At 38.8% G+C, this 24,313-nt stretch overlaps 1 protein-coding gene across 5 annotated transcripts in view; it reads left to right on the top strand.

Moving 5' to 3' along the window:
• LOC104590427 (K+-H+ exchange-like protein) overlaps window positions 1–23,809 on the top strand; it is a 51,671-nt gene extending 27,862 nt beyond the window's left edge. The window contains exons 4-9 of one of the 5 annotated variants that reach the window (XR_016079523.1): window positions 8,419–8,466; window positions 9,832–9,941; window positions 14,532–14,601; window positions 15,324–15,395; window positions 22,294–22,422; window positions 23,462–23,809. Coding sequence is in view for 4 of the 5 variants with exons in the window: in XM_010249094.3 (XP_010247396.1) it covers window positions 8,419–8,466; window positions 14,532–14,601; window positions 15,324–15,395; window positions 22,294–22,422; window positions 23,462–23,602 (460 nt within the window). In the remaining variant the exon portion in view is untranslated. The remainder of the gene's footprint in view (window positions 1–8,418; window positions 8,467–9,831; window positions 9,942–14,531; window positions 14,602–15,323; window positions 15,396–22,293; window positions 22,423–23,461) is intronic. The other 4 variants (XM_010249094.3, XM_010249097.3, XM_088893293.1 and 1 more) reach the window with 4 other exon arrangements.
• Window positions 23,810–24,313: the final 504 nt, after the last annotated feature.

Raw genomic sequence — 24,313 nt, 5'->3', positions numbered from 1 at the left:
ATTCAGCAGAAGAGGGGAGAGAAGGAAAGCCTCTAAGTAGGGGCCTGATCTCAGAAGGGGATGATCTCCATGAAAATCATCAGTTAGAATGTAAGGGGCTGGGGAGTGCTAGGAAAAGAAGGCTAATTAAGGACCTTCTTAGAAGGGAAAGGCCGGATATAGTGATGCTACAAGAGACCAAATTAGCCGATATTGATAGAAGATGGGCAAGAAGTATTTGGAAATTTAGAGGAATAAACTGGGTTTCAACACCTTCTTGGGGGGCTTCGGGGGAATTGCCACTTTTTGGAGAGAGGATACACCAGGTTTTGGAGGAGCTAGTAGGTAATTTTTCAGTGCCGTTAAAATTCAGGATGGTAGAGGATGGGTTTACTTGGGCACTAACTAATGTGTATGGACCAAGCAATTACAGAGAAAGGAATGAATTTTGGGAAGAACTTTATGGGATACAAGGGCTTTGGGATGGTTCGTGGTGCTTGGGGGGAGATTTCAATGTAATTCGATTTACGAATGAATCAAATAATCCCCAACAAGTCATTACAACTAGCATTCGGAGATTCGATGATTTTATTAACTACTGTGAATTAAAGGAGCTCCCACTGCTGCAAGCCCTCTATACTTGGTCCAACTTTCAGGAGACACCAACCTACTCCAAATTAGATAGATTCCTTTTCAATGAAAGTCGGGAAAATAAGTGGGTGGACTTGATAACTAGGGCTATACCGAGAGTCACTTCTGACCATTGCCCCATTGGCCTAGGACAGGAGCCTTTTAGGCAAGGACCTTGACCCTTTAGGTTTGAGAACATGTGGCTGACTCACCCGGACTTCGTGAAGAAGGTTGAGGAATGGTGGAGAGAAGACCTAAGGGGGGTGAAGTGGAAAGGGGTAAGATTTCACAAAAAACTTAAAAGATTGAGAGCACATGTGAAGGATTGGAATAGGGAGCATTTTGGGAGAATAGAAGAAATGAAATCCTCTCTGTTGACCCAAATAGAGGAATTGGATGCGAAGGAATCCCAAAGAGCCATATGCTCTCAGCAGAGAGATCGGAGATGGAAACTGAAAGGAGAGTTAGATGAAGTCGTTTTGAGAGAAGAAATTCCCTGGAGGCAGAAGTCTAGATGTAAATGGATTAAGGAAGGAGATGGGAACACTAAATTCTTTCATAACCTAGCCAATGGAAGGAGAAGGAAAAACCTATTGTCCAAATTGGAAGTGGATGGAATAGTCTTTGATACTCAAGAGAGGATAGCCAATTGTTTTGTTGACCATTTCAAATCCATTTTGAGGAGACCCCTAAGACCAAGTGTGGAGTTGGAAGGTGTGGCCTGGCAGAGGCCTCCAGAAGAGAGTAGAAGCTGGCTGGAAAGGAATTTTGAGGAGGAAGAAATTAGAAAAGCCGTTTTCTCCATGGACAAATCTAAAGCACCAGGGCCATATGGGTTTACAATGGCTTTCTTTCAAGATTGTTGGGACATAGTCAAAGAAGATTTAATTGAGGTCTTTAAGAAATTTGAGGATAATCCAGTGATGGGTCGTGGAATTAATGCTACTTTTTTTTCCTTAATTCCCAAGAAGAAAGAGGCCAAGCATCCAAAGGATTTTAGACCTATTAGTTTGGTGACTAGTGAATACAAGATTGTGTTTAAGGTCTTATCTTTGAGGATAAAAAAGGTGCTTCCTTGTCTTATTAGCCAAGCACAAGGAGCTTTCGTTCAGGGGAGACAAATTGTAGATCAGATTCTAATAGCAAATGAATGTGTGGAGGAGATGAGGAGATCGGGGCATCAAGGTTATGTTTGTAAATTATATCTTGAAAAGGCTATGACCCGGTGGATTGGGGATTCTTACTACTCGTGCTAACGAAGTGTGGGTTTGGGGATAAATGGTGCAAATGGATAAACGGTTGCCTTTCCAATTGCCATTATTCCATCCTAGTCAATGGGATAGTTAATGATTTTTTCCCAGCTAGTAGGGGTCTGAGACAAGGTGATCCCCATGTCACTTTTCCTTTTCACTTTAGTCGCCGATGCTTTTCGTAGACTCCTCTCAGAAGCAGATAGAGCCGGATCTCTAAGAGGGTGGAGAATAGGTAGAGACAGAGTTTCAGTAAGCCATCTCCAATTTGCAGATGACATAATAATCTTTTGTGAATGTTGTGATTTGATGGAGGTAAAGAATTTGAAGGATTTAATAATTCACTTTGAGAGGGGCACAAATTTGAAGGTAAATTTTGAGAAGAGTTGTGTTGTGGGAGTTCATTTGAACAGAGAGGAGATGGAGTCTATAGCAGCCTTGTTAGAATGCACCTGCTCTCAGTGGCCTCTATCCTACCTAGGACTTCCATTAGGTGCAAATCCAAAGGAAAGTAGGTTCTGGAACCCGGTGGTGGAAAAATTCGAAAAAAGATTGGCAGCTTGGAAGATAAACTATATTTCTGTGGGGGGTAGAGTTACTTTGATTAAAGCAACTTTAGCCAACTTGCCTGTATACTTCTTGTTAGTCTTTAGAATTCCTAAAAGGGAGGCAAAGAGGTTGGAAAAACTGATGAGGGATTTCTTATGGGAACCTAGAGAAGAGAGAAAAGACCACTTGATTAGGTGGGAGGTGGTGTGTCAGAGCAAAGAAGAAGGAGGCCTAGGCTTAGGGAATGTGGTGAGTAAGAATGAGGCTCTTTTAGGTAAGTGGCTTTGGAGGTTGTCCCTGGAGAGGGAGAGGTTGTGGTATGAAGTAGTGAAAAGTATCCATGGCTGTTTTGAATCAGGTTGGGATGCAGGGGTATTCCGAAGGGCTTTGCTCACAACACCTTGGAAGGCTATCTCTGGCATTCTCCCTAAATTCCACAGTTTTGTAAGGTACGATGCTTGTTCTGGAAACTCCATTCTTTTTTGGGAAGATACTTGGGTGAGCACTCAACCCCTAAAAGATCATTTCCCTTCTCTCTATTCCATCTCCCTCTTTAAAGAGAAACCCATTTCATGGTTCCTTTCCCCCCCGGTTTGCCCTTTGGCTTTAAACTGGGATTTTGGGTTTTGAAGAGGGTTAAGGGATGAAGAATTTCTTTGTGTTTCAAAGCTGTTGTTGCTTCTAGATTCGGTGTGTTTGGACCCCCCTTAACCTGGATAAAAGAGTTTGATCCCTAATCCGGTTGGCTCATTCACTTGTGCTTCTTTCTTTAAAGCCCTTTGCTCCAACCCCTCCTCTCAGGTCTTCCCTGTTAAAGAGGTTTGGTCAAGACCAATTCCCCCCAAAATAGCAGTGTTCTGTTGGAAAGCCTATTATGGTAAGATCAATATTGTGGAAAACTTGCAAAAGAAGAAACTTTTTATGTGTTTGTCCCCAAATTGGTGCTTTCTGTGTAAAGTGAAGGGTGAGGACTATAACCATTTGCTGATATCGTGCTCCTTTGTTGCCAATATTTGGAACTGGGTTGTTTCCTTATTTGGGTGCAGGTGGAACTTGCCCTCTGAAGTAAAGTTGCTGTTCACTCCGGCTGCTTTTGGGAGATTGACAAAAAGAGGGAAGCTAATGTGGAAATGTATCAGAGCTGCTACCTTGTGGACTTTATGGGAGGAGAGAAATGCTAGAATATTTCAAGAATAGGAAAGAAGTCTTGCTGAAATCAAGGAATGCATATTGACAAGGACTATCTCATGGTTAAAATCTTCACATTTGTTGGCAGATTACTCCTTTGATGACTCAAGGAGAAACTGGGCTGCAGTGGCTTCTACAGTCTCCACCAAGATCAATTCACAAGTTGAATGGAAACCCCCACCGGATGGAGTGGTAAAATTGAATTTGGATAGAAGTTGCCAAGGTAACCCAGGGCCATCCGGAATCGGTGGGATTTTGAGAGACAAAGACAGCAATATGTTGTCCCTATTTTCCGGACCAGTGGGTGAAGGTGATTCTGTAAGGGCAGAGCTACTAGCAGCGGTACAAGGTATATAGATGGCTAGTCAAATTGGAGTGAACAATCTGTTAGTAGAAGGGGATTCCAAGGTAGTAGTAGGGTGGTTGATTAGCCTATAAACAAATTGTTGGGGCTACAGGGATCTGTTAAATAAAGTTAAATGGATGACAAGAAATATGACTGTCAGGTTCTAGTGGGTCAGAAGATCAGCAAATGCAATGGCTGATTCTCTGGCCAAGCAAGGGGTGTCAAGGGGAGATCTGTTTTGGGCTACTTTGTAATTGTGTCTCAGGCTTGGGCATGTTTAGTGTATATGGTTCAGTCCTCAAGGCAGGTAACATCTCGTGCCTCCTCCTAGGCTGATTGTATTTTCGTTATTTGAATTAATAAAACTGCTCTCATTTATCAAAAAGAAAAGAAAAGAATTGGGAACATTTCAAGAAGTCAAAGAGGAAAGATGGGTTGTAAAGAGACAATTGGCGGGCTTTCTATATAAGTAGGAAATTAGTTGGAGGCAAAAATCAAGACATAATGGGTAAAAGAGGGGGATAGAGACAACTTTTTTTTATGCCATAGCCAATGGTAGGTGGAAGAATTTCATTTCTAGATTGGTGGTAAATGGCGACACTCTTACCCACTAGGATGAAACTATTAAGGTTTTGTGGAACTATTTAGGGTTTATAGAAGTCCCCCAAGTGATAGGATTTGGTTGGATGGACTAGAGTGGACAATTTTGACAAATGATCTTAAGACATGGTTGGAAAGGGAGTTTGCTTTGGAAGAGATCAAAGAGATAGTATTCTCTATGGACAAATCCAAAGCATCAAGACCAGATGGATTTAATGGCATTCTACCAAGATTGTTGGGACATTTTAAAGGATGATATTCAAGGGGTGTTTGAGCTTTTTTTTGTGAGGAGTGAAAGGTATGAATTGTACATTTATAGCATTGATCTTGAAGAAAGCTGATTCATCTCATCCTAGGGATTTTTGCTCATTTAGTCTAGTGAACAGTTTTGTATAAGATCGTAGCTAAGGTGATATCTAGGAGGATAAGGCTTGTCCTTCCTACAATAATTTCACCCGATCAAGGGGCATTTGTGAAGAACAAGCAGATAATTGATCAAATTTAATTGTGAATGGAAGCATATCAGACATTAAAACGAATGGAAGAAAAGAAAAGTTTTAGTTTGCAAGCTTGATTTGGGAAAGGCATATGATTTGGTTGATTGGTCAATGATCATTCATGGACTAGGTGATGAAAATCATTGGATTTGGGGAAAGATGGCATAACTGGATTATGGGATGTATGCAGATGTGTCATTACTCTATCTTGGTAAATGGTAGGGTGGTGGATTTTTTTCCTAGCTCTTAGAGAAATTAGGCAAGGGGACCCCCTTTCTCCATTTCTTTTTATCCTAGTTCTAGAAGTTTTTGGGAGATTAATTTCTAGGAATAGAGAAGTCTCTAGAAATTTGGTGAGAGGATGGTGAATTTGTAGAGATGGTTTACCAATAACCCAATTGCAATGTGCAGATGATACTATTCTATTTTGTGAAGGAGGTGAGAGGGGGTGGATTAAAAATATGAAATTGGTGGTGTCGCTTTTTGAGAGAATGCTAAATTTAGAGATTAATTTTGACAAGAGTTGTGTAGTGGGTATCAATTTGGTAGAAGGGGAGATGGAGGAGAGTGCAATTATTTTGGGTTGTAAGGTGTCTCAATGGCCAATGAATTGCTTAGGTCTACCTTTGGGGGGTAATCCAAGGAGTAGTGATTTTTAGAATCCATTGATTGAGAGAGTTGAGAAAAGATTGGCCTCTTGGAAGAAGAATTATTTCTCGTTAGGTGGTAGAGTGACTTTGATTAGATGTACTCTTACCAAATGAAAACCCAAGAACTGTGGGTAGATGCAAGATTAGCCCATTAGGTATTACCCTCAATGGTCTTACACTTAAGCTCTCAGCCCATAATGATCAAACACTACCCGACAAGAGAAGACATCTCCCTCGGTTGTAAGGAACAGTGTTGCACTCTCTACTCACATGGATCCCGGGAATTAAAACCTTTTGCAAACATTTTGAAACCATAATATATATATATGTATGTATGTATATCTCTATATAAATATATTTTGCAAAAACAAATTTCAACGTTTGAAATCAACTGCTGGCAGTTTAGGTTTCCATCAGAGAGTGCATTCCCCGATCATTCACTTTGTCCGACAAAGGGGCTGATCCCGTCACTATGATCACCCACTCAGGTGAATTCTCGGACTGGCCCAACATACCCAGGTTTTGACCCCCTCTAAGGATCTCACTTATTGGCATATCAAAGATAGCCCGATCCGACACCTAGTGCAGTACCATAATCGAGTCTAGGGGCCAAGTGTAACATTCCAGTTTTGCCCATTTATCTCTAAGGTCCAGGGTAATACTGGAATTTGGTCTGGTTCAGGGTATCAAGAAAACCCACACTGCATGTACCTCAAGTCTCACCCTGGTAGTTGAGACAAGCCACCCCAACCAACTTGGCAGTACATCAGTGTCAGCCTTGTCAGGATAAATCTCTCCAGATCTATCCAATGGCTGTGAAGATTCTAAACTAACACAAGTCTCATAAGTGTCCAGTTTAAGGGTATTACACAGAAACACACTACAATGACATGAATCAATTATGTACTTTATTCATTTACAATAAATGTCAAAAGATCCATCAATCTGATTGGAGCTAAGGGCATAATTCTCTAACAGTGGAAGTTGCCCATAGATAGGGATAAATTGTGGGTGAAGGCGATTAAAAGTATACTGGGAGTTGCGGCTAATGGTTGGGACATTGAAATTTCAGCTAGGGCTACAAGAACATCTTATGGAAGGCCATCAATGCTGTCTTGCCTTCTTTCCCACTGGTTGTCAGGAATGATTTATGTTCTGGTACCCAGATAAAGTTTTGGGAACATGTTTGGATAGGGAACAAGACTCTAAAAGAATAATATCTTGCATTGATTGCACTTCCAAACTTCAATGAAAAGCCAATTTCTTCTTTCCTTCTTCCTTCCTACTCTAGGATAGGATTTGATTAGGATCTGGGGTTAAGAAGGGGACTCAAGAATTTTGAATTAGCAGGTGGATTCCCTTGCCAAGTGTACAAAGCCTATTTGCTTCTACATCTGCTACTTGGCCAAAGAAGAGGGGGAGAATGCTTTGGTGATGCACAAGATCTGCTGTGTGTTGGACAGTGTGGGAGGAGAGGAATTTGAAAAATTTTGGAGATAAGGAAAGAAGCTGTGTTGAAATTATTGAAACCATTACATTTAGAGTTGGGCATGGGTAAAGTTCATGCCATTATTTGAAGACATTCCACCGGCTGATATATTAATAAGCTAGAAGGAGGTGGCTGCTTCAGGTCCTACTAAGGCTGTGAAACTTTCCATTTGGTCTCCTCCTCGTTGTGGCTTTCTCAAATTGAACTTTGATGCAGTAATGAAGGAAATCCTGGTCCCTTGGGCATTAGAGGAGTACCCAGGGATGAAGAGGGCAAAATTTCAGCCATGTTTTTGGGCCCAATTGGTGTAGGGGACTCACTTAGATCTGAGATGATGGCAGTTTTTGAGGAAGCTGTCTTATGGTGCTATCTTAATGATAAGAAGAAGTTTAAGTGGCTGATGCAAAATATAGAAATAAGATTGCAATGGGTTAAAAGGAGTGCTAATTCCTTTGCAGATGCACTTGCAAAACAGGGGTGGGGAGGGATCTTTTGTTTTGGGCTATTGTGTAATCAGCCTTTTGGGGAGAGCTAAGAGAGTTTATCTCTTCTCCATTCTAATGTACTTTGCTTAATTTTAAAATTTTAATGAAATTTCACAGTAATTCATAAAAAAAAGTCATTTTACCATGGGACCCAGATTTACCGAAAAAAGAACATGGGATTGTTGGTCAATGGGAACCACTTTCCCATTGACCAACTCCCTCTGCCCCCTCTTACCTGAAAAAGGAATGGGGCCTAAAAGGATTTGCAATGTTGAAAGTTTGATCTTTGGTTTGCTTTATCAAGTAAAAGTCAAAGGATTTTCTCTGCTCTTTGTGGAGATTAAGGGTCCATCTATATGATATCCTGAGATTGTACCCAGATTAATGAAAGCTCAATTATCCAATTGAGTGAATTATATGAGAATCCCATCAGATTTTTATGCCAACACGATGTTTGAAACCTGATACTTGGTTGAGTGGTTAATCAGGTATTTCTTTTTTGGGGTTATCAAAATCTTTAGGGTTGTAGAAGATCGACTTGGTGGAGGTCAATGATGTGTACCATATGAAGTTAGAAGAACTTGACAAGTTCAAGTCCATTTCGTTTCTTACCCGAGAAAGTTGTTCATATCTTAACCCAATTTCTAATGTTTTATTAATTGAATTTAATGGCCTTTACTCTATCCCTTTTTATTTTCATATTTATATCTTCAACCATTTAATATTGATTACGAAACTTCCCAAAATATTTGCAGCTTAAATTCAAGACTAGTACGCCGACGATTGCGACATACTGCTTTGAGGTAATCTGTTTTTATGTTACTGGAAATTTATATGTTCCAAGACTATTTTTTGAAGTATTTCTTCATAATTATGGTTGTGGCATGAAGCTTTGTCATATTTTCTTTACTTCCTTTTCCTTTTAGAGGTAATCACACCTTGCAAGGTTAATAACAGTAAATCCTAAATGATGAAATGCTATTTTCTAGCATACTGAAATTTTGGAATTCCAGGCATTTGGATGGAAGAAGAGAGATATTTGGTTTCCAGAGTGTACCCTTTATTTGGTTGGGTTCTCAGATTACCCAATTATCTAGTACATGACTTCTCAGGAGTCTTTTGAGTGTTGACTCTTAGGGCTTTATAATTACCATAGATCCATATTTATATATTAATCCTATACTTCTGTTGCTGGTTAAAGAAAAACAGATTGTGGAACAAAGATGCCATTATTGAATTCAGTAAATATATGTCCATCACTTCTCTTAAAACCCAATATGAGCACACATGTTATTATCCATATCTGAAAAAGACATGTACTCTTGATTTACATAATGTCCTTAGAAATATGTGCAATATTGGTTTGGAAGTAGTGGAAAGATTTGCAAAAAAAGTTATCTTTGTGGAAGAGAAGCTATATCTCTTTGGGAGGAAGAATCACTTTGATCAAATCCATCCTAGCCAATTCACCCACTTACTACTTGCCCACCTTTAGGATCCTGACAAAAGTAGCCAAACTGTTAGAAAAATCGATAGGAGACTTCTTGTGGGAGCTAGGGGATGAAAAGGAAGACCATTTTGTAAAATGGGAACTGGTGTGTAAATCAAAGGAGCAAGGAGGATTAGGTATTGGAAATTTGATTGAGAAAAATATAGCTCTTCTAGGAAAATGGCTTTAGAGATTCCCCTTAGAAGGAGATAGATTGTGGCACACAGTTGTTAAAAGCATTAATGGTGTAGTGGACAATGACTGGGATGCAAACTATCCCTTCGTACTACTTCAAACTACCCTTGGAAAGCAATCTTTGAGGTATTGCCTACCTTTTTAAACTACATTCATTTTGATGTGGGTTGTGGGAATAGAGTCTTATCCTGGGAAGACCTCTGGCTTGGGGACCTACCACTTAAGTTGCAATTCCTAACACTCTACTTGTTATCAAATCATAAGCCTGAACCTATTTCAAGTTTTGGCTTGCCCTTAGAATATGGGTTAAACTAGGACTTTGGGTTCAGAAGGGCGTTGAGGGATTTTGGATGTGAATCCCTTAGTCTTCTAATCTCTTTGTTGGAAAAAGTTTGTTGGACCACAATCTTTTGGATAGCAGAATTTGGCACTCCTCAGCTGATGGTCTCTTATTTGTTGCAAACCAATCCCTCCTAATGTGCAGGCTCTTTGTTGGGAGATGTTCCTTGGAAAGACTAACACCTGTGATGTGCTACAGAAAAGAAGGCCGGTTACTTGCCTCTTTCCTCATGTGTTTCTTTTGTAAGGCTAGTGGTGAGACCCTTTCTCATTTACTAATCCTTTGCTCTTTGTTGACTTGCATTTGGGACTACTTTTGTTACCTTTGGTTGTAGATGAGTTCCCCCATAAGATGTGGTTAGTTTGTTTGACTCCAACTTCTTAAGGCAACAGAAAAAAAGGGGAAGATGTGATGCAGTACAGGATTTGGCCCAATTGAGTAAGCATTTGCGAAGTTGGCTTTCAATGATCTATCTTATCTATCTTAGTCCATATTTACCAAGATAGCTTTATCGTAGGATTTCTTTGTTTATTTATCCTGATTCGCATTTACTAAGATAGCAACATAACGGGATTCTCGAATTTATCTTCAATTAGGATTTTCTTTTTAAAGAGATTTAGTAGGATTCTTATAAGGAGTATTCAATTAGATTAGGAAATTTTCTTGTAGGAGGCATAAGGTTGTAAAGAATTCTATATAAAGAGTAGTTAGGCCAAAGCTAGAGGTAGTTCTGTTGATTTTCTCTTAATTATTCAATGAAGAATTGTTCTTCTTATTTTTCGGCTTTAGTTATTTTCTTTGAAGCTTCTTTGAACGTGATTTGTTTCCAAACTATGCCAATTTGTATTAGAGCACAAGTTTGATCATTCTTTGAATTATGGCTCCTAAGAAGAAACAAGTGACTCACATTATAGAGCAGGAACTCAATAGCAAAACATAAGAAGAGGTGGTGGAGTCGAGAAGACAAGTCGATGCACTTGCTCAAGAGTTGAGATTGCTACATTCTCGTTCCAAAATAGGGAACAACAACTTCGATGCAAGTGCCTCCACTCGTTACTTTTCATTATCAAAGAAAGCAACTAGATTGGCTGTTGTTGTGGGTGGTGACCAGAAACAATGGAAAACCGGTTTCGAGATTGAGATCCCAGAATTCCATGGAGGTATGATTCCAGAAGAATTCATGGACTGGCTCTTCATGGTAATTGGAGTCCTTAAATTTAAGGAAGTTCCTGAAAACAAGATTGTGCCCTTCATAACTACTCAGTTTAGGGGGCGTGCAACAGCATGGTGGTATCAATTGAAGGTTATGCAACACAAAAGAGGCAAGTAAAAGATTAGAACATGGGAGAAACTCAAGGCAAAGATGAGGTTAGAATTTCTACCCCATAACTATACTCATTTACTTTACCAAGAATTGCAATATCTAAAGCAAGGGATTGATACATGTGAGTATACAAGAAAGTTTCACTTGTTAATGGCCTGAAACGGGTTAACTAAAACCGATGACCAATTAGTGGCTTGAGACCAAATATTCAGGATGTATGAGATTTATTTGATTGTTATGACATCTTTATGGCTCATCAACATGCTTTAACCATAGAAAGGCAAAACAATAGGTCTAACCCATTGGGTCGGGCCCTAGTTAATGGACCAAAACAAAATCAAGTTGGCTCATTTGGGTTGAAATGCTACAAGTGTGGTGAATTGGGCCATAAATCTATTGAATGTGCAAAGAATGATAAAAAAATGGAGTGTTGTTTGTAGAAAATGAGGGGGAACCCCTAAGAGAAGCACATGACTTTTCAGCCCCACCTGTGTTTGATTCTTATGATGATGAGACCTTAGAAGGTAAATTGGTGTATGGTGATGTATGTGAAGCCTTAATGATGCATCAATCATTCATAACACCAAGGCACGAATCATTCTTAAGAATGATCGCTACATCATTAAGGCTTCACCTACATCACCATACACCAATTCACTTTCTAAGGTCTTGTCATCATAGGAGTGGTTATTAAGGGCACAATCTTGTTTTTTGGAACTTCCTTGAATTCAAGGACTTCTTCAACCACGGAGAGCTAGTCCATGAATTCTTCTAGAGTCATACCTCCGTGGAAATCTGGGATCTCAATCAATGATTTAAAAGGCACACCTCAGGCGCACCTAGGCACACAGGCAAGGCGCATTACCTAGGTCCTAGGCACAACTCTTTCAAGAAGCACACGCTTGGTGCACCTAGACGTGTGCTTGGTGCGCCCTGTGCCTCAGCCCAGGCGTGCACCTTTTTAAAATTTTACGCGTTTTTGCTTTTTTTGAACCTATCAGCTAGGCCGAGGGTTCCACCCCCGGATCCCTGACCACGCCCCTCGAAGCAAGCCCAAACAAGTCCATGTTAGGGTCTTAAATTCTTAATTTTCACATAAAAGTAATGATTTTATAACATTAATTGCCTTTCAAGAAGACATTTTATTAAAATGAATGAATGACATTAGCAAATAGGAAGCTGGTTTCGTAATGTTGTTTATTCATTCATTTTTATAAAATATCTTCTTAAAAGGCATTTAAGGTTATAAAATTATTATTTTTATGTGAGAATTAAGAATTTAAGACCCTAACATAGACTTGTTTGGGCTTGCCTTGAGGGGTATGGTACAAAGGACGCTCGTAGAATCAGGAATGCAATATGTTTTCGGTCACTTTTGCTACTAGAAGTAATGCAATTGAGGAAAAAAAGAGATTATGGGTTTTACATGCTTGAAAATGCTTTATATGTTTGATTTTATTTTTAAATTTTCATTTGAATATGCTTTACATGTTATGTTTGTGTATTTTAATTTTAGATAATAGGTTTTTAAAACATCTATTGTAAAATTTAAGTTTATATTTTTATTAGTATTATGTTTAATATATTTTTATATTTTTTTTGCATTTTCTTGAATTTTTTGACTCTTTTTTTTATTTTTTAGCTTTTTTCTTTTGCATTTTTGCACCTTGCTTCAAAAAGGTGCATGCCTCGGGCGCAAATTGCCCTATGTGCTTTTTTTGTGCCTGGGGCTTTCAAAACACTGATCTCAATCTTGATACCCATTTCCCACTATCTTTAGTCACCCGCAACTATAACCAATTTAGTTGCTTACCATGATGATGAAAAGGAATGAGTGGAGGCACTTGCATCGAAGTCGTTGTCTCATGTTTTAGAACGAGAATGTAGCGATTTCAACTCTTGAGTAAGTGCATTGACTTGTCTTCTCAACTCTACCACCTCTTCTTTTGTTTTGTTGTTGACTTCTTACTCCATGATTTGAGCCACTTGTTTCTTCTTAGGAGCCATAATCCAAAGAAGGATCAAACTTATGCTTTAATACCAAATGGCGCAATTTGGAAACAAATCACATTCAGAGAAGAATCAAGGCCAAAGAACGGGAAGAACAATTCTTCACTAAATAATTAAGAAAAAACCAACAGAATTACCTCTAGCTTTGGCCCAATTACTCTTTATATAGAATTCTTTACACCCTTATGCCTTCTATGAGAAAGCTTCCTAATCTAATTGAGCACTCCTTATTAAAATCTTATTAAATCTCTTTAAAAAGAAAGTCCTAATTGAAGATAAATTTGAAAATCCCATTATGACGCTATCTTATTAAATGTGAATCAAGATAAACAAACACAGAAATCCTACATTAAAGATATCTTGGTAAATACGATCATCGAAGCCAACTTAGTAAATGTTCAGTCAGTTGGGAAAAATGTTTGTGGAGGATAACAAGAACAGATGTGGTGTGGTCCATTTGGTAAGAAAGAAACCAAAGGATCTTTAGAAGATTAAGTAAAATGAAGAATGATTGAAACCATTAAAATAAGAGTTGCACATTGGGCAAAAACATTGGAACTTTTTAGAGATGTCTCTACAAATGACTTGTTATGGAAATGGTCTGAAGTGGTATAGACAGATAAACATAAAGAAGTTGTGAGAATGGAATGGAAACCTCTGGAGTCAAATAAATTAAAGCTAAACTTTGATGGGAGCTCCCTTGGCAATCTAGGGAGGGCTGGCATAGGGGGAATCTTTAGAAACCATCAAGGAGTTGTAGTGGCTTTGTTCTCAGGACCAATTGGATTTGGAGACTCAGTTAAGGCTGAGATAATGGCTCTTCTACATGAAATTAAACTAGCAGTACAACTAGGAATTAGATAGCTGAAGTAGAAGGAGACTCCTTATCGGTTATTTCCTGGGTAAGAAAATCAACTCAGCCCCTTGGAAATACAGATTTGTGTTTGGGGAAATTGACTTTCTTGTAAAGAGTTTGAACACTAGTTTTGGCTGGGTTAAAACTTTTTTCCTCAAACAAAAACTATTTTTCTTCAATCACTAGCTCTTATTTCCTTCTCGGCGCTGCCTGAAATCTTCCTTCTCCCTTTTTTATCTTTTCCTCCCCTATTTTCCAAGTGGAGGGATAATGTTAGCAAACTATAGACTTTTAGTTCTGATGCTAGAAGAGAATTGGATATTTTTGTAACATGGCCTTAAAAAATATCATGTCCACTGAAACAACTATTTTTCTGCATGTGAATTCTGTCTGTAAATTCTTAATGGCATCCTATACTTATTGTACTAAGAGATGTAGAAATATGGTTATTAAGTATTAGAAGTTATAAACTACAGAAAATTAGTTCTTGTTCTGATTTCCACTGGTAAAATATGTAAGAACTCTTGCTTTTTATTCTTCTATCCATGATGGACTATCATGAATTTGAAGAAAAAAAGTTGCTGATACCTTTAAGTTGTGATTGAGGTGATGCACATTTTACTGAAAATGGGTGCTCCATTATCTGCTTTTCAGGGGAACAATTATTCACAGAAAATACTTCTATGGTTCAGTTTCATTGCTTCCATTCACAATGGCCTTCACTGTAAGTTTATGAATTATTTAATGTTGGTTTGACTAACCTTTTCTTTTAGTTAGTACTAGGTAATGATCACCCCATACCAAGTATTGGGAAACTACACCTATTATTTTGTATGGGATCCATTACTAGCATAAATATGAGTTTGGTTTCTTCTTTAATTTAAGAAATTAAGTCATATTTAATTTGAAATTAACAACACATCTTACCTAAAAGAATGGGAGTTGACTTTACGTGAGTTTTTATTTGAGTTAGGAAATGAAATTAGAAAGGTTGGTTGTTATTAACATGGGATCCATACCATTTGAAGTAGGTACTTTTTATTGGGGTTGAAGATAACCGCCCTTTCCATTTTTGAGAGTGGAGCTAACCATGTGCCCAATAAGACCGCTCTTAGAATGGATACTCTTTTCTGAAAGGAGAGGTTACCATGTGTGTTATGTGAAAGCTCTCTGGTCTGAGGGCTTCGGTGCTTTGCTTTATATATAGATGTTTGGGGTACCGTCTACATTTTTTTTTTCTTTTTTTTGGTTAATTTGCATTCTCTTTCAAATTAGACAGTATTGGTCCATTGATGATTTTATAATTTGTTTTTTTGTTCTTTTTGGTCTTACATCCTTCATTATTATGCTTGATTTATATCAAATGTTGGTTGAATTACTGTCTAATATTCCATTCTTTTGGATCTTCTTCTGTACCTCTTCTCACATTTGCCATATCTCATGCAGGTTCTGCCCTTGCCTAACATTCCGTTCTTTTGGATCCTATTCCGTTCCTACTCTCATTGGCGTGCTCTAAAGGTTCGTATTTCGTATAGCCTTCTTTACTGCTGCAAGTAAGCTTGACTTTATATGTTGTGCGATACTGATATGACATTTTATTCTTAATGTTTCTGGCTAGTGTCATATTGTAGAACTTAATTCACTTGTTGATGTTTTTATACAAACAAGAAACAAATGTTTAACAGCAGGTTTGTTGATCCTTTATTTGATCACAAAGAAACTCATTGGAAAAAAGTAAAAGTACACACAAGATACAAAGCCTTGCTAAAAAATGGTCTTAGATCTTTAATCACTACCTCCCACCCTAATAGAAGGGAAAAGAAAATCTGAGCCCTAGAGCCCTAAACATGAATATTGGGGGCTAGATCACCCAAACCTAGGCCTGTTAATCAAGTCCAAAAGTCTGAAACCTGATCTAACACCCTATTTAACTATTTTGGATTCAGATGAATTTTCTTTTGATCAATAACGAGTGAACTTTATTAGAAGAAAGAGCCAAGTACAATGCAGAGGGGGGGATAAACTTTCTTATCCCACCCTCAGGGAACTAACCAAAGCCAGAACAACGAAAAGAAAAGATTACAAAGAGGCTCTATTCACCTCTTGCCTTGCTAGTCCATCATCTGCTTACATAACCGAACAAGATTTAGATTTTAGAACATACATCCATTTAATAATTGGATCAGACATGGATTTGATCTCATCCAATCAGGTTATGATCTGAGTCAGATTAAATTTTGTAATATATGTATACGATTATGCATATGAGGGTTTGGCAAAAGTTTTAGTACTGGCTGACACAGCCCTCTATGACATGCTGAAAATAATTCCAACACATCGGTTTATGTATTTCAAACCAAAATTTATCCAAGAATGTAGGATCAACCTCCAAGATTTTCATCAAGATTTCTCAGACCTAAAGAAATGAATCTAAATTCCCATACTTGATGTTTTGACGGTCCAAAAGTGCAGATTGTCCATGTGGTTGTTCATGCCAGAACACCCAAATGCAGTGTCACCGCTACAAAGTTGGAGATGAAGATGGTGCACCTCCAAGTTTGCTCTTGTCCCTTATGTACCCAGCAATGAATTGCCTCTGAGATAAGCCTAACAGATGGTCGATGGATGCCTTGATCTTACCAAGAACAGGTCTGAAAGTTGTCCAAGAATGTGAGATAAAACCCTAATATCTTGGATTTTCTCTCACTAGTACTGAATTTTTCTCTCAATTTCTCTCTACAGAGTATGCAAGAAGGTGCAAGCTTTGGTCGACCCAAGGGTATATAACTCTTAGAGTGTAGCAAATCTTTGCTCAAATCCTCTCCTAATCTGATTAGGAAAGTCACAATCCAATTGAAGTTTCTAATTCAGCTATGACATTGACTAGTGAAACTAGTTAGTTATGACTCCAACTAGAACTATTTCTAATTAGAGCTTGACCAGCATTAGGCAACCTCTAATTAGGGATTAGGATCAGTGAGAAAGGGTGTGCGTGTGGTGTGGGATCCACAAGATCTCATTCCAAATTAATTATAAAGAGTGGTTCACACTTTAAGTGCAACCTACACATGGTCCAAACTCGGCTTGGCTATACAAGTGAATTCACCCAAGTGTGTTGGGCCTATAATTGGCCCATTAAACTTTAGGTTTAAACTTAGTCTTAGCCACCCTATGAATCTAAGACTATTAATTTGGGCTGAGTTAATGTTCACCAGGTATTTACGGCCTAAGGAGACACTTGCATAAAATCTCTTAGCTAATAATATCATAACATGGCCAATAGGAAATGGCCTCTTCCCTAAGGCTCAGTTTGGAAGGAGTACAAATACAAATATGTACAGTACAAATATAAGGTTTTGCGCTCTACATATTTGTATTTGTACTCCTTCCAAATGGAGCCTAACTGCCAAATGCAAGGCTACACCTTCTACTCATAAAGGATCCTGGGATTAAAACCATTTGCAATCTCTTTATCAAAATAAATTGTTTATAAATGTAGATACAATTTACAAAACCAATTTCAAAACAAGTTGAAATCCACTGGCAACAGTTTTAGGTTTCCATTAAAGAGAGTGTAATTTGGATGTTTCTCTTTGTCTAAAAAAGTGGCTTATCCTATTGCAATGGTCACTCACTAAAGTTTCTTCCCAATCTGTTCCAACATACCGGATATTTGACCCCAAAAGGATCTCATTGGTTGGCATACATTTTACAAAACCGATTTCAAAACAAGTTGAAATCCATTGCCGACAGTTTTAGGTTTCCATCAAAGAGACTGTATTTGGGATATTCTCTGTCTAACAAAGACGCTGATTCTATTGCAATGATCACTCACTAAAGTATCTTCCAAATTTGCTTCAACATACTAGGGGGCATTTGGTGCGTCTTTCCACACGGTCTTTCGGCTACTTACAAGCCAAGTGGACCGAAATTTAGTCTATTTCTGTTTGGCGCACGGAAGATCTAGCCGCCAAAAGACGTGAAAAGCCCATTTTGGGCTGATTTCGGGAAGCTTCAAATGGAGCTTTTCACGTTTTATGCTCGCGCAGGAAGACGCGGAAAGACGTGCGTCTGCCAAACGGTCTTTGGGCTGCTCAAATCTTATGTCAAAAGCTCAATGTGTCTTTTGACTGTCAAAGCTACAAGATATTCTAAGAAAGACTTGCCAAACGGGCCCTAGGTTTTTTGATAGAAATCAACTTGAGGCATATCAAAAGACAACCAAGCAAAGCTGCTCCTGTGCTCATTTGGCATCATTATAAAGATGTGGGGCCCACATGGGATCTGGGTTAGCAGTGCATCAAGTTGGGAAGACCCTAGAGTCTTCAGTCCACCTTAAGATGCTCTTTGTGTGGTTAATCTTGCCACTTGATAGGACTTATTTAGTTTTCTTACATTTTTGGACAGCAAGGGTATTTTTGTAATTTTGCATGTTTAGTGGGTTATGTTTGGGAACAGATCTTAGTCTAGTATTTTCCCTTTGTTTGGCTTTATGTTTGTAATTGTTTGGGGTAGGTTTAATCTAATCTAGCTTCTTTTTGTAAGTGGCTTGTTGGGCAAGCTAACTTGGGGGGGCAAGTTTCTTCCTTTGGAAGCTTCTTCTTATTAAGCTTGTAAGGTTCATTTAGAGAACAGTTTTTGTTAATGAACAAGAAAGTTTCTCCACAAAATTTGGTGTGATTGCCAAGTTGGGGGTGTGATTGCCTAGGGTTTTCATCTTATTTCTATCTCTTTTCTTCTCTTCCTTCTCTATTAGTTCCTTGTTTGTGCTACATACTTAGACCTAAGTTGCTTGCAAGAATAGTGCTAAATCACAAAGACCCTGCATCATTTTTGACCCCAAAAGGATCTCATTGGTTGGCACTTCGAAAATAAATCAGTCCAACATCTAGTGTAGCATCATTATTAAGTCAAGAGATTAAATGCATCTTTCCAATTTTACCCCAAGATCGAAGGTCTAATTGGAAATAAGGGTGGATTTGAACCAGAGCTGAGCCGAATATCTAGCTATTCAAAAGTTTGTCTCACCAAAATAATGTTAGGCACGAGCTCGATTCGAGCTTGAGACTTGAGCTCAATTCGGCTTGGCTCACAAGCTTGTACGTTTGAGCTCGACTCGGCTCGAGCTTAACTGTGAGCCAAACTTCCTATAAAAAAAAAAGGAAGACCATTTAGGAGCTAGGAGAGAAAAAGAAAGACCACTTGGTTAAATGGGAACAAGTTTGTAAAACTTAGGAGTTAGGTGGACTAGGCCTAGGGAGTTTGATGAAGAAAATACAACTCTCCTAGGTAAATGGCTATGGATATTTCCTTGTGAGGAAGAGAGACTGTGGTACAAGGTCACTTGAAGAATTCACGGTATAACAGACAATGGCTAGGATGCAAAACTAGCTCCTACAACAACTTCAAACTCTCCCTGGAAAGCAATTTTTAAGGCGTTTCCTACCTTTCTTAACTTTATCCGCTTTGATGTTGGGTGTGGAGACAAGGTTTTATTCTGGCAGGACCTTTGGCTTGGAGACAAACCCCTAAAATTGCAATATCTTGAACTTTATTCCTTGTTAAACCTAAGGGATGAACTTGGCAAAATCCCTAAAATTGCAATATCTTGAACTTTATTCCTTGTCAAACCTAAGGGATTAACTTATTGCCAAGTTTAGTGTATTTTCAAAAATTGGTTTGACCTGGGACTTTGGTTTCAGAAGGGGTTTGAGAGATAATAAATGTGATTTCCTTCTTCTCTTACTTTCAAATTTGGAGAATCTTGGCTCGTGGGGTCTATCTTCATCCCCAGCTCGACCTCTATCTCAATACAAGGTCCAAGGGCGGGAAAGCTCCCTTCGATGGATGCCTAAAGCAGTGAACATGGGGCTTTCACCAGATTGTTGCAACCCAAGAAGCCAAGAAAAGTACTTTGCTAGGTTTGTCGAAGATGAGGAAGTTGATTTTTCGACTAGTGAGGAGTACAACTCGGATGACACCGAAACCTTAAGTTTGGGTAGTGTTGGTCTGGGAAGATCAGCAGGTTTCAAGAGAACGAAAGTGACACTAAGAAACATTTTTTGGAAGATGAGGAGGATTTTGACCCTAAGGAAACCGTTCCAACGATCTCTGAAGCCCCTACGGAGGTTGTAAGGGAAGAAGATCACTTGACTGGTAGCGACCTCAAACATTGACCCTTGGGATAAAGTTCTTTCTCGGACATGCAAAAGTTCTGGGCGTCCAACCGATGGTCTATAGTCTTCCTTTTGTGCAAGGCAAAGGAAGTACAATTCATGATTCTTCTCTCAACCCGAATGTTTCGCTTCCACTCCAAGCATCCCTTCCAACTCCATGTCAGATGAAAAATGGTTCATTTGGGTCCTTTGTTGAGCTAGGTGCTCATTAGCCAAGCTGCCTAGTTGTGTCCCTCTCTAGGTATGCTTGTGAAAATGATCAAGGCTATTGATGAGTTTTTTTCTGCCTGACATTCCAATCCCAACCACAAGTTGCAGGTGTACAAGAGGAGAGTATGGGGGATGAGGAAGTCAAAATAGAATGAGGGGATGAGGAGGAAGCTTGTCGGTACCAAGGAGAAACAATGATTAAAGGGATAAGAAACCAAGTTCCATGTTCACAACAAGGGCAAGAGATGATTAAAGGTCTAAACAATGATTGCCAAAGGTTGAACAGATGCACACCGGAAAGGGGTAAACAAAAGAGGTCTGGAGTGAATCAAGATAAATCAAATGACATGGAAACTTTCTTAAGTCTGGAAACAACCTAGGTATTAGGCTCAGCTCATGCATAGAGCAGGAAAAGATGGCAGACAACTTCTTGCCCTCCCAGTCGAACCTAGGTACTGTGGTGTTTTCAGTTTTTGATACTAATAACTGTCCTTTGCCTGAAGCAGGTCTTCCAGCATCCATATCTGTTAAGCCAAGAGCCCAAGAGCCAGAAATAGGAGTTGGTGAGGTTGGGCGGACCTCAGACCTGAGAAGAAAGAGAGAGGAGAGAGGGAAGAGGGAAGAAGGAGGAAGGAAGAAGGGGAGAGAATTTGGGAACTTATCAGTGAGTTGCTTGAGGATTTAAAAAAGAGTGAGTTGGAGAAAGAACAAAATTCAACAGGAGAGGTTCAAAGGGAAGAGATTAGAGCCACAAATATTTGGTGTTTAGAAGAAAGGGGGGAGAGGGATAAAGGAGTTTTAGGAGAGAAAGAGGAAGATTCAATAGCAGCCTTTGTAGGGAAACTAGGCTGTATGTTTAAGGATCCCAATGAGTTGAAGGTGTCTTTGATGAAGCCTGAAGATGGAAGGAAAACTAAAAAGAAAAAATTAACTGAGGTAGAGAGATTGAGGTTGTATATTCTAGGTGACAAGGAATTTAGTGGAAGAGGGGAGAGAAGAAGAGGCGGGCAGTAGAAGGGGAAGAAAAGGGGCAACTTATTGATTGTAAATGAAAATATTAAGCTGGAATGTGAGAGGTTTGGGGAGTGCAAGAAAAAGAGTGGTAATAAAAGATTTGATTAAGAAAGAAAATCCTAACTTACTTCCTAACATAGTTTTGTTGCAAGAATCAATGTTGGCTGAATTTGACAATAAATGGGTTAGAAGTTTGTGGAAGGCAAGAGGGATAGGTTGGGCTTGGATTCCTTCGTGGGGGGCTTTAGGAGGAATAGTCACTCTCTGGAAATTAGAGTGGTAGGAGTGGAAGAGCTACCTGGTAAATGCACTATTTCTATGAAGTTCCAACAGGCAGAGGATGGGTATGAATGGGTGCTAACCAACAGTAGAAGGGGAAGAACTCAGTGACATTAGAGGATTATGGGAGGGACAATGGTGTATTAGTGGAGACTATAATGTAGTTTGGTTCACTGAGGAGACAAATAATCCGAGGCAAAGAATCACTACAAGCATGAGGAGGTTTAACAATTTCATCAACTCTTTGAGCTCAAAGATTTGCCTCTTCTCCACCACAATTTCACTTGGTCTAATCTCCAATCTAACCCATTGTTCTCAAGACTTGATTGGTTTCTCTTTTCGGTGGATTGGGAGGAACATTGGGGTGGGCTATCCTCTAAAACCCTGCTGCCAATTACAGAGAATATTATGCTTGAAGTCCTTGAAATCTCTAAGACAAATAACCCATCAAAAAACTTAGACATCCAGAGGGCCACTTAAAACCCTGCCCTTTCTTTCATTTACCTGATTTGTGTTTACTTACTAATTACTATACTGTTAGGAATTTCTGTTTTATGAATGTGTTGTTCAGTTTTCTGTTGCTTACTTATTGGAAATGCTGCTAATCTTATACTTTTGGGTGGCATTCTTGGTCCAGACTCGTGATTTTTAAACACCTGGTTACAAAATATAGCCTGTTATTTTTTCTGTCATTTTCCGGCTCCTCCCACTTGTTTAATCATTGTTGGTACTTCCAGGGAAGTGAGAGGCTTCTTCTACTGGTCTCAGACTTCTCAAAGGCATTGAAGTTGGATGCTTCAAATGAGAATGGCAAAGAAATTGCCTCTGATGATCATGGAATCAACGATTCATCCATTCCTTCTCTGGTAAGCTTCTTCTCCTTGTCTCATGGATAGGGCGGCAATTGGTACCCAATTCCCAGATACCTGACATGCCATCCCCTGGGTCCACAGACATAGGACCCAACCATAAAGGGGTCCATCTCAGGTCCACATATTTGAGACCTAATAGGAATTTGGCTTCGACTCCAGTCCTTGTTAGTAGCATCCACATGTTTAAGATCTGATATCAATTCTTGAAATTTATGAAGGAACAGAATCAGTTAATCTACTTTTTTCTACGTATTTCAAACTGTACACAAAATGTTTACATTTTCGTGATTTTTAATCAGATTTTTCCACCTTTTTTTTCTCATGCCCAATTAGTTCCAGTTATTTGGTGGTCCTGGGTCTGGAACCACCCTCATCATTCTATGGCTTAGACCTGATAAAACCCAGAACCAACGCATGTAATAAGATCCAGCCTGAACCCAAACCATTGACACACCTACTCATGGAGGGGGTTCACATCTTTCATTTCTGTTGATAATTGTAAGTTGTTGGCATTCTTTGATGTTTTATTGGCATATTTGTAAACAATGTTTGGTATAATGTCATGTAGAATATTTAGAGCCATCTGTTTGGGTTTTCTTGACTTGCAAAACCAGCTTAAATAGTTTGTTCTTATGGGTGGCTGGAACTATCTTTCTTGAGGTTTGGAAATGTCTACCTAGTTGCCTTCTTTAGGCATCTTTGCTTTTGTTTGATCTCAAGGTTTGACATCTAAAAAAATCCTATAAGATTGAATATGAAGATCTAGCTTCTCTCAACTTTATTTCCGACTGCCCATGGTTTAGATATCAACTCTCAACTTTATTTCTGACTTGGAAGTGCAGTTATTTTTGCTTAGACATGAAATATGCAAAGGAATAGTTAGCCATCGTTGTGGATGTAATGATCAAAGCATTGGGTGTTTTACATTGTTTTCCAGTCCTAATTACAGAAGCAAGTTTTGTCTCCTCTTTTTCATTACGTGGCAATTAATCTTTTATGAATGTTCTAAGATTTCATTTCTTTCCTTGATTAGGTTCTGAACCCCTGTGAGGAGCTCGGTAAACTTCTTGGCCAAGGTGCAGGTTATGGTGTCAGTAGACGTGTTATTACTGATATTTGCAAAGCATATCATTTGGATACAAAGGAAGTTCTTAAGTACCACAACTCGGTTTAGCCACCATTTGTTAAATTTTTTGTTGGCATCTAAAGGCATAAACTATTTATGATTTCAATGGAGAAACATGCCACTTCGTTTTGAAAATGTTCGGTCCTTGCCCTGTGCAACACATGGGTCAATAACATTGAAATGGCAGCATAGTAAAATTTGGGACGACAAAAGGGCTATGCCGATGCTGTATTTAAATGAATATGCTTTGATCCTTGATTCTTTCTTTTTTATTATTTTTTCCTGTTTTAGTACTGGCTATGACAAAATCACTTCAGTTGAAAACGGGATGCGACAAAATCACAAAGTCATGTCCCAAAAAAGCTAAGAAAGAAATAAAATGAGCATCAAGGAAAATCATTAGAGGCCACTAAAAATTAGAAAGTTGTTCATCACTGGTGATGTGTTTTTTGATGTTTCAAATGCCTCGGATCAATTTGAATGTGATCCATTTATAATGGGTTCTCATTAAGGCTTAATAAATCAAATTTGAATCTAACAACAGGAGAATCTAATGATATGATTCAATTAATTATCGGATCAAATCTAATGATATGTTTTTCTCTCAAAAAAGAATAAAGAAACAAAATCTAATGATATGTTCTAATAGATAGACATGATATTAGTGGCCATTGGCCCTTGTTTGATCCTCTCTTAGAATATCCAATGGTCAAGTGACAGGTCACATGTTGATGGAAGAGGATTATTTCATGGTTATCT

This window comes from Nelumbo nucifera, chromosome 8 (assembly GCF_055504915.1).
Source record: "Nelumbo nucifera cultivar China Antique chromosome 8, China Antique-T2T, whole genome shotgun sequence".
NCBI classification, from domain to species: Eukaryota; Viridiplantae; Streptophyta; class Magnoliopsida; order Proteales; family Nelumbonaceae; genus Nelumbo; species Nelumbo nucifera.
The sequence above is the reverse complement of the archived record's forward strand: the minus strand, read 5'-3'. Positions and strand labels throughout refer to the sequence as shown.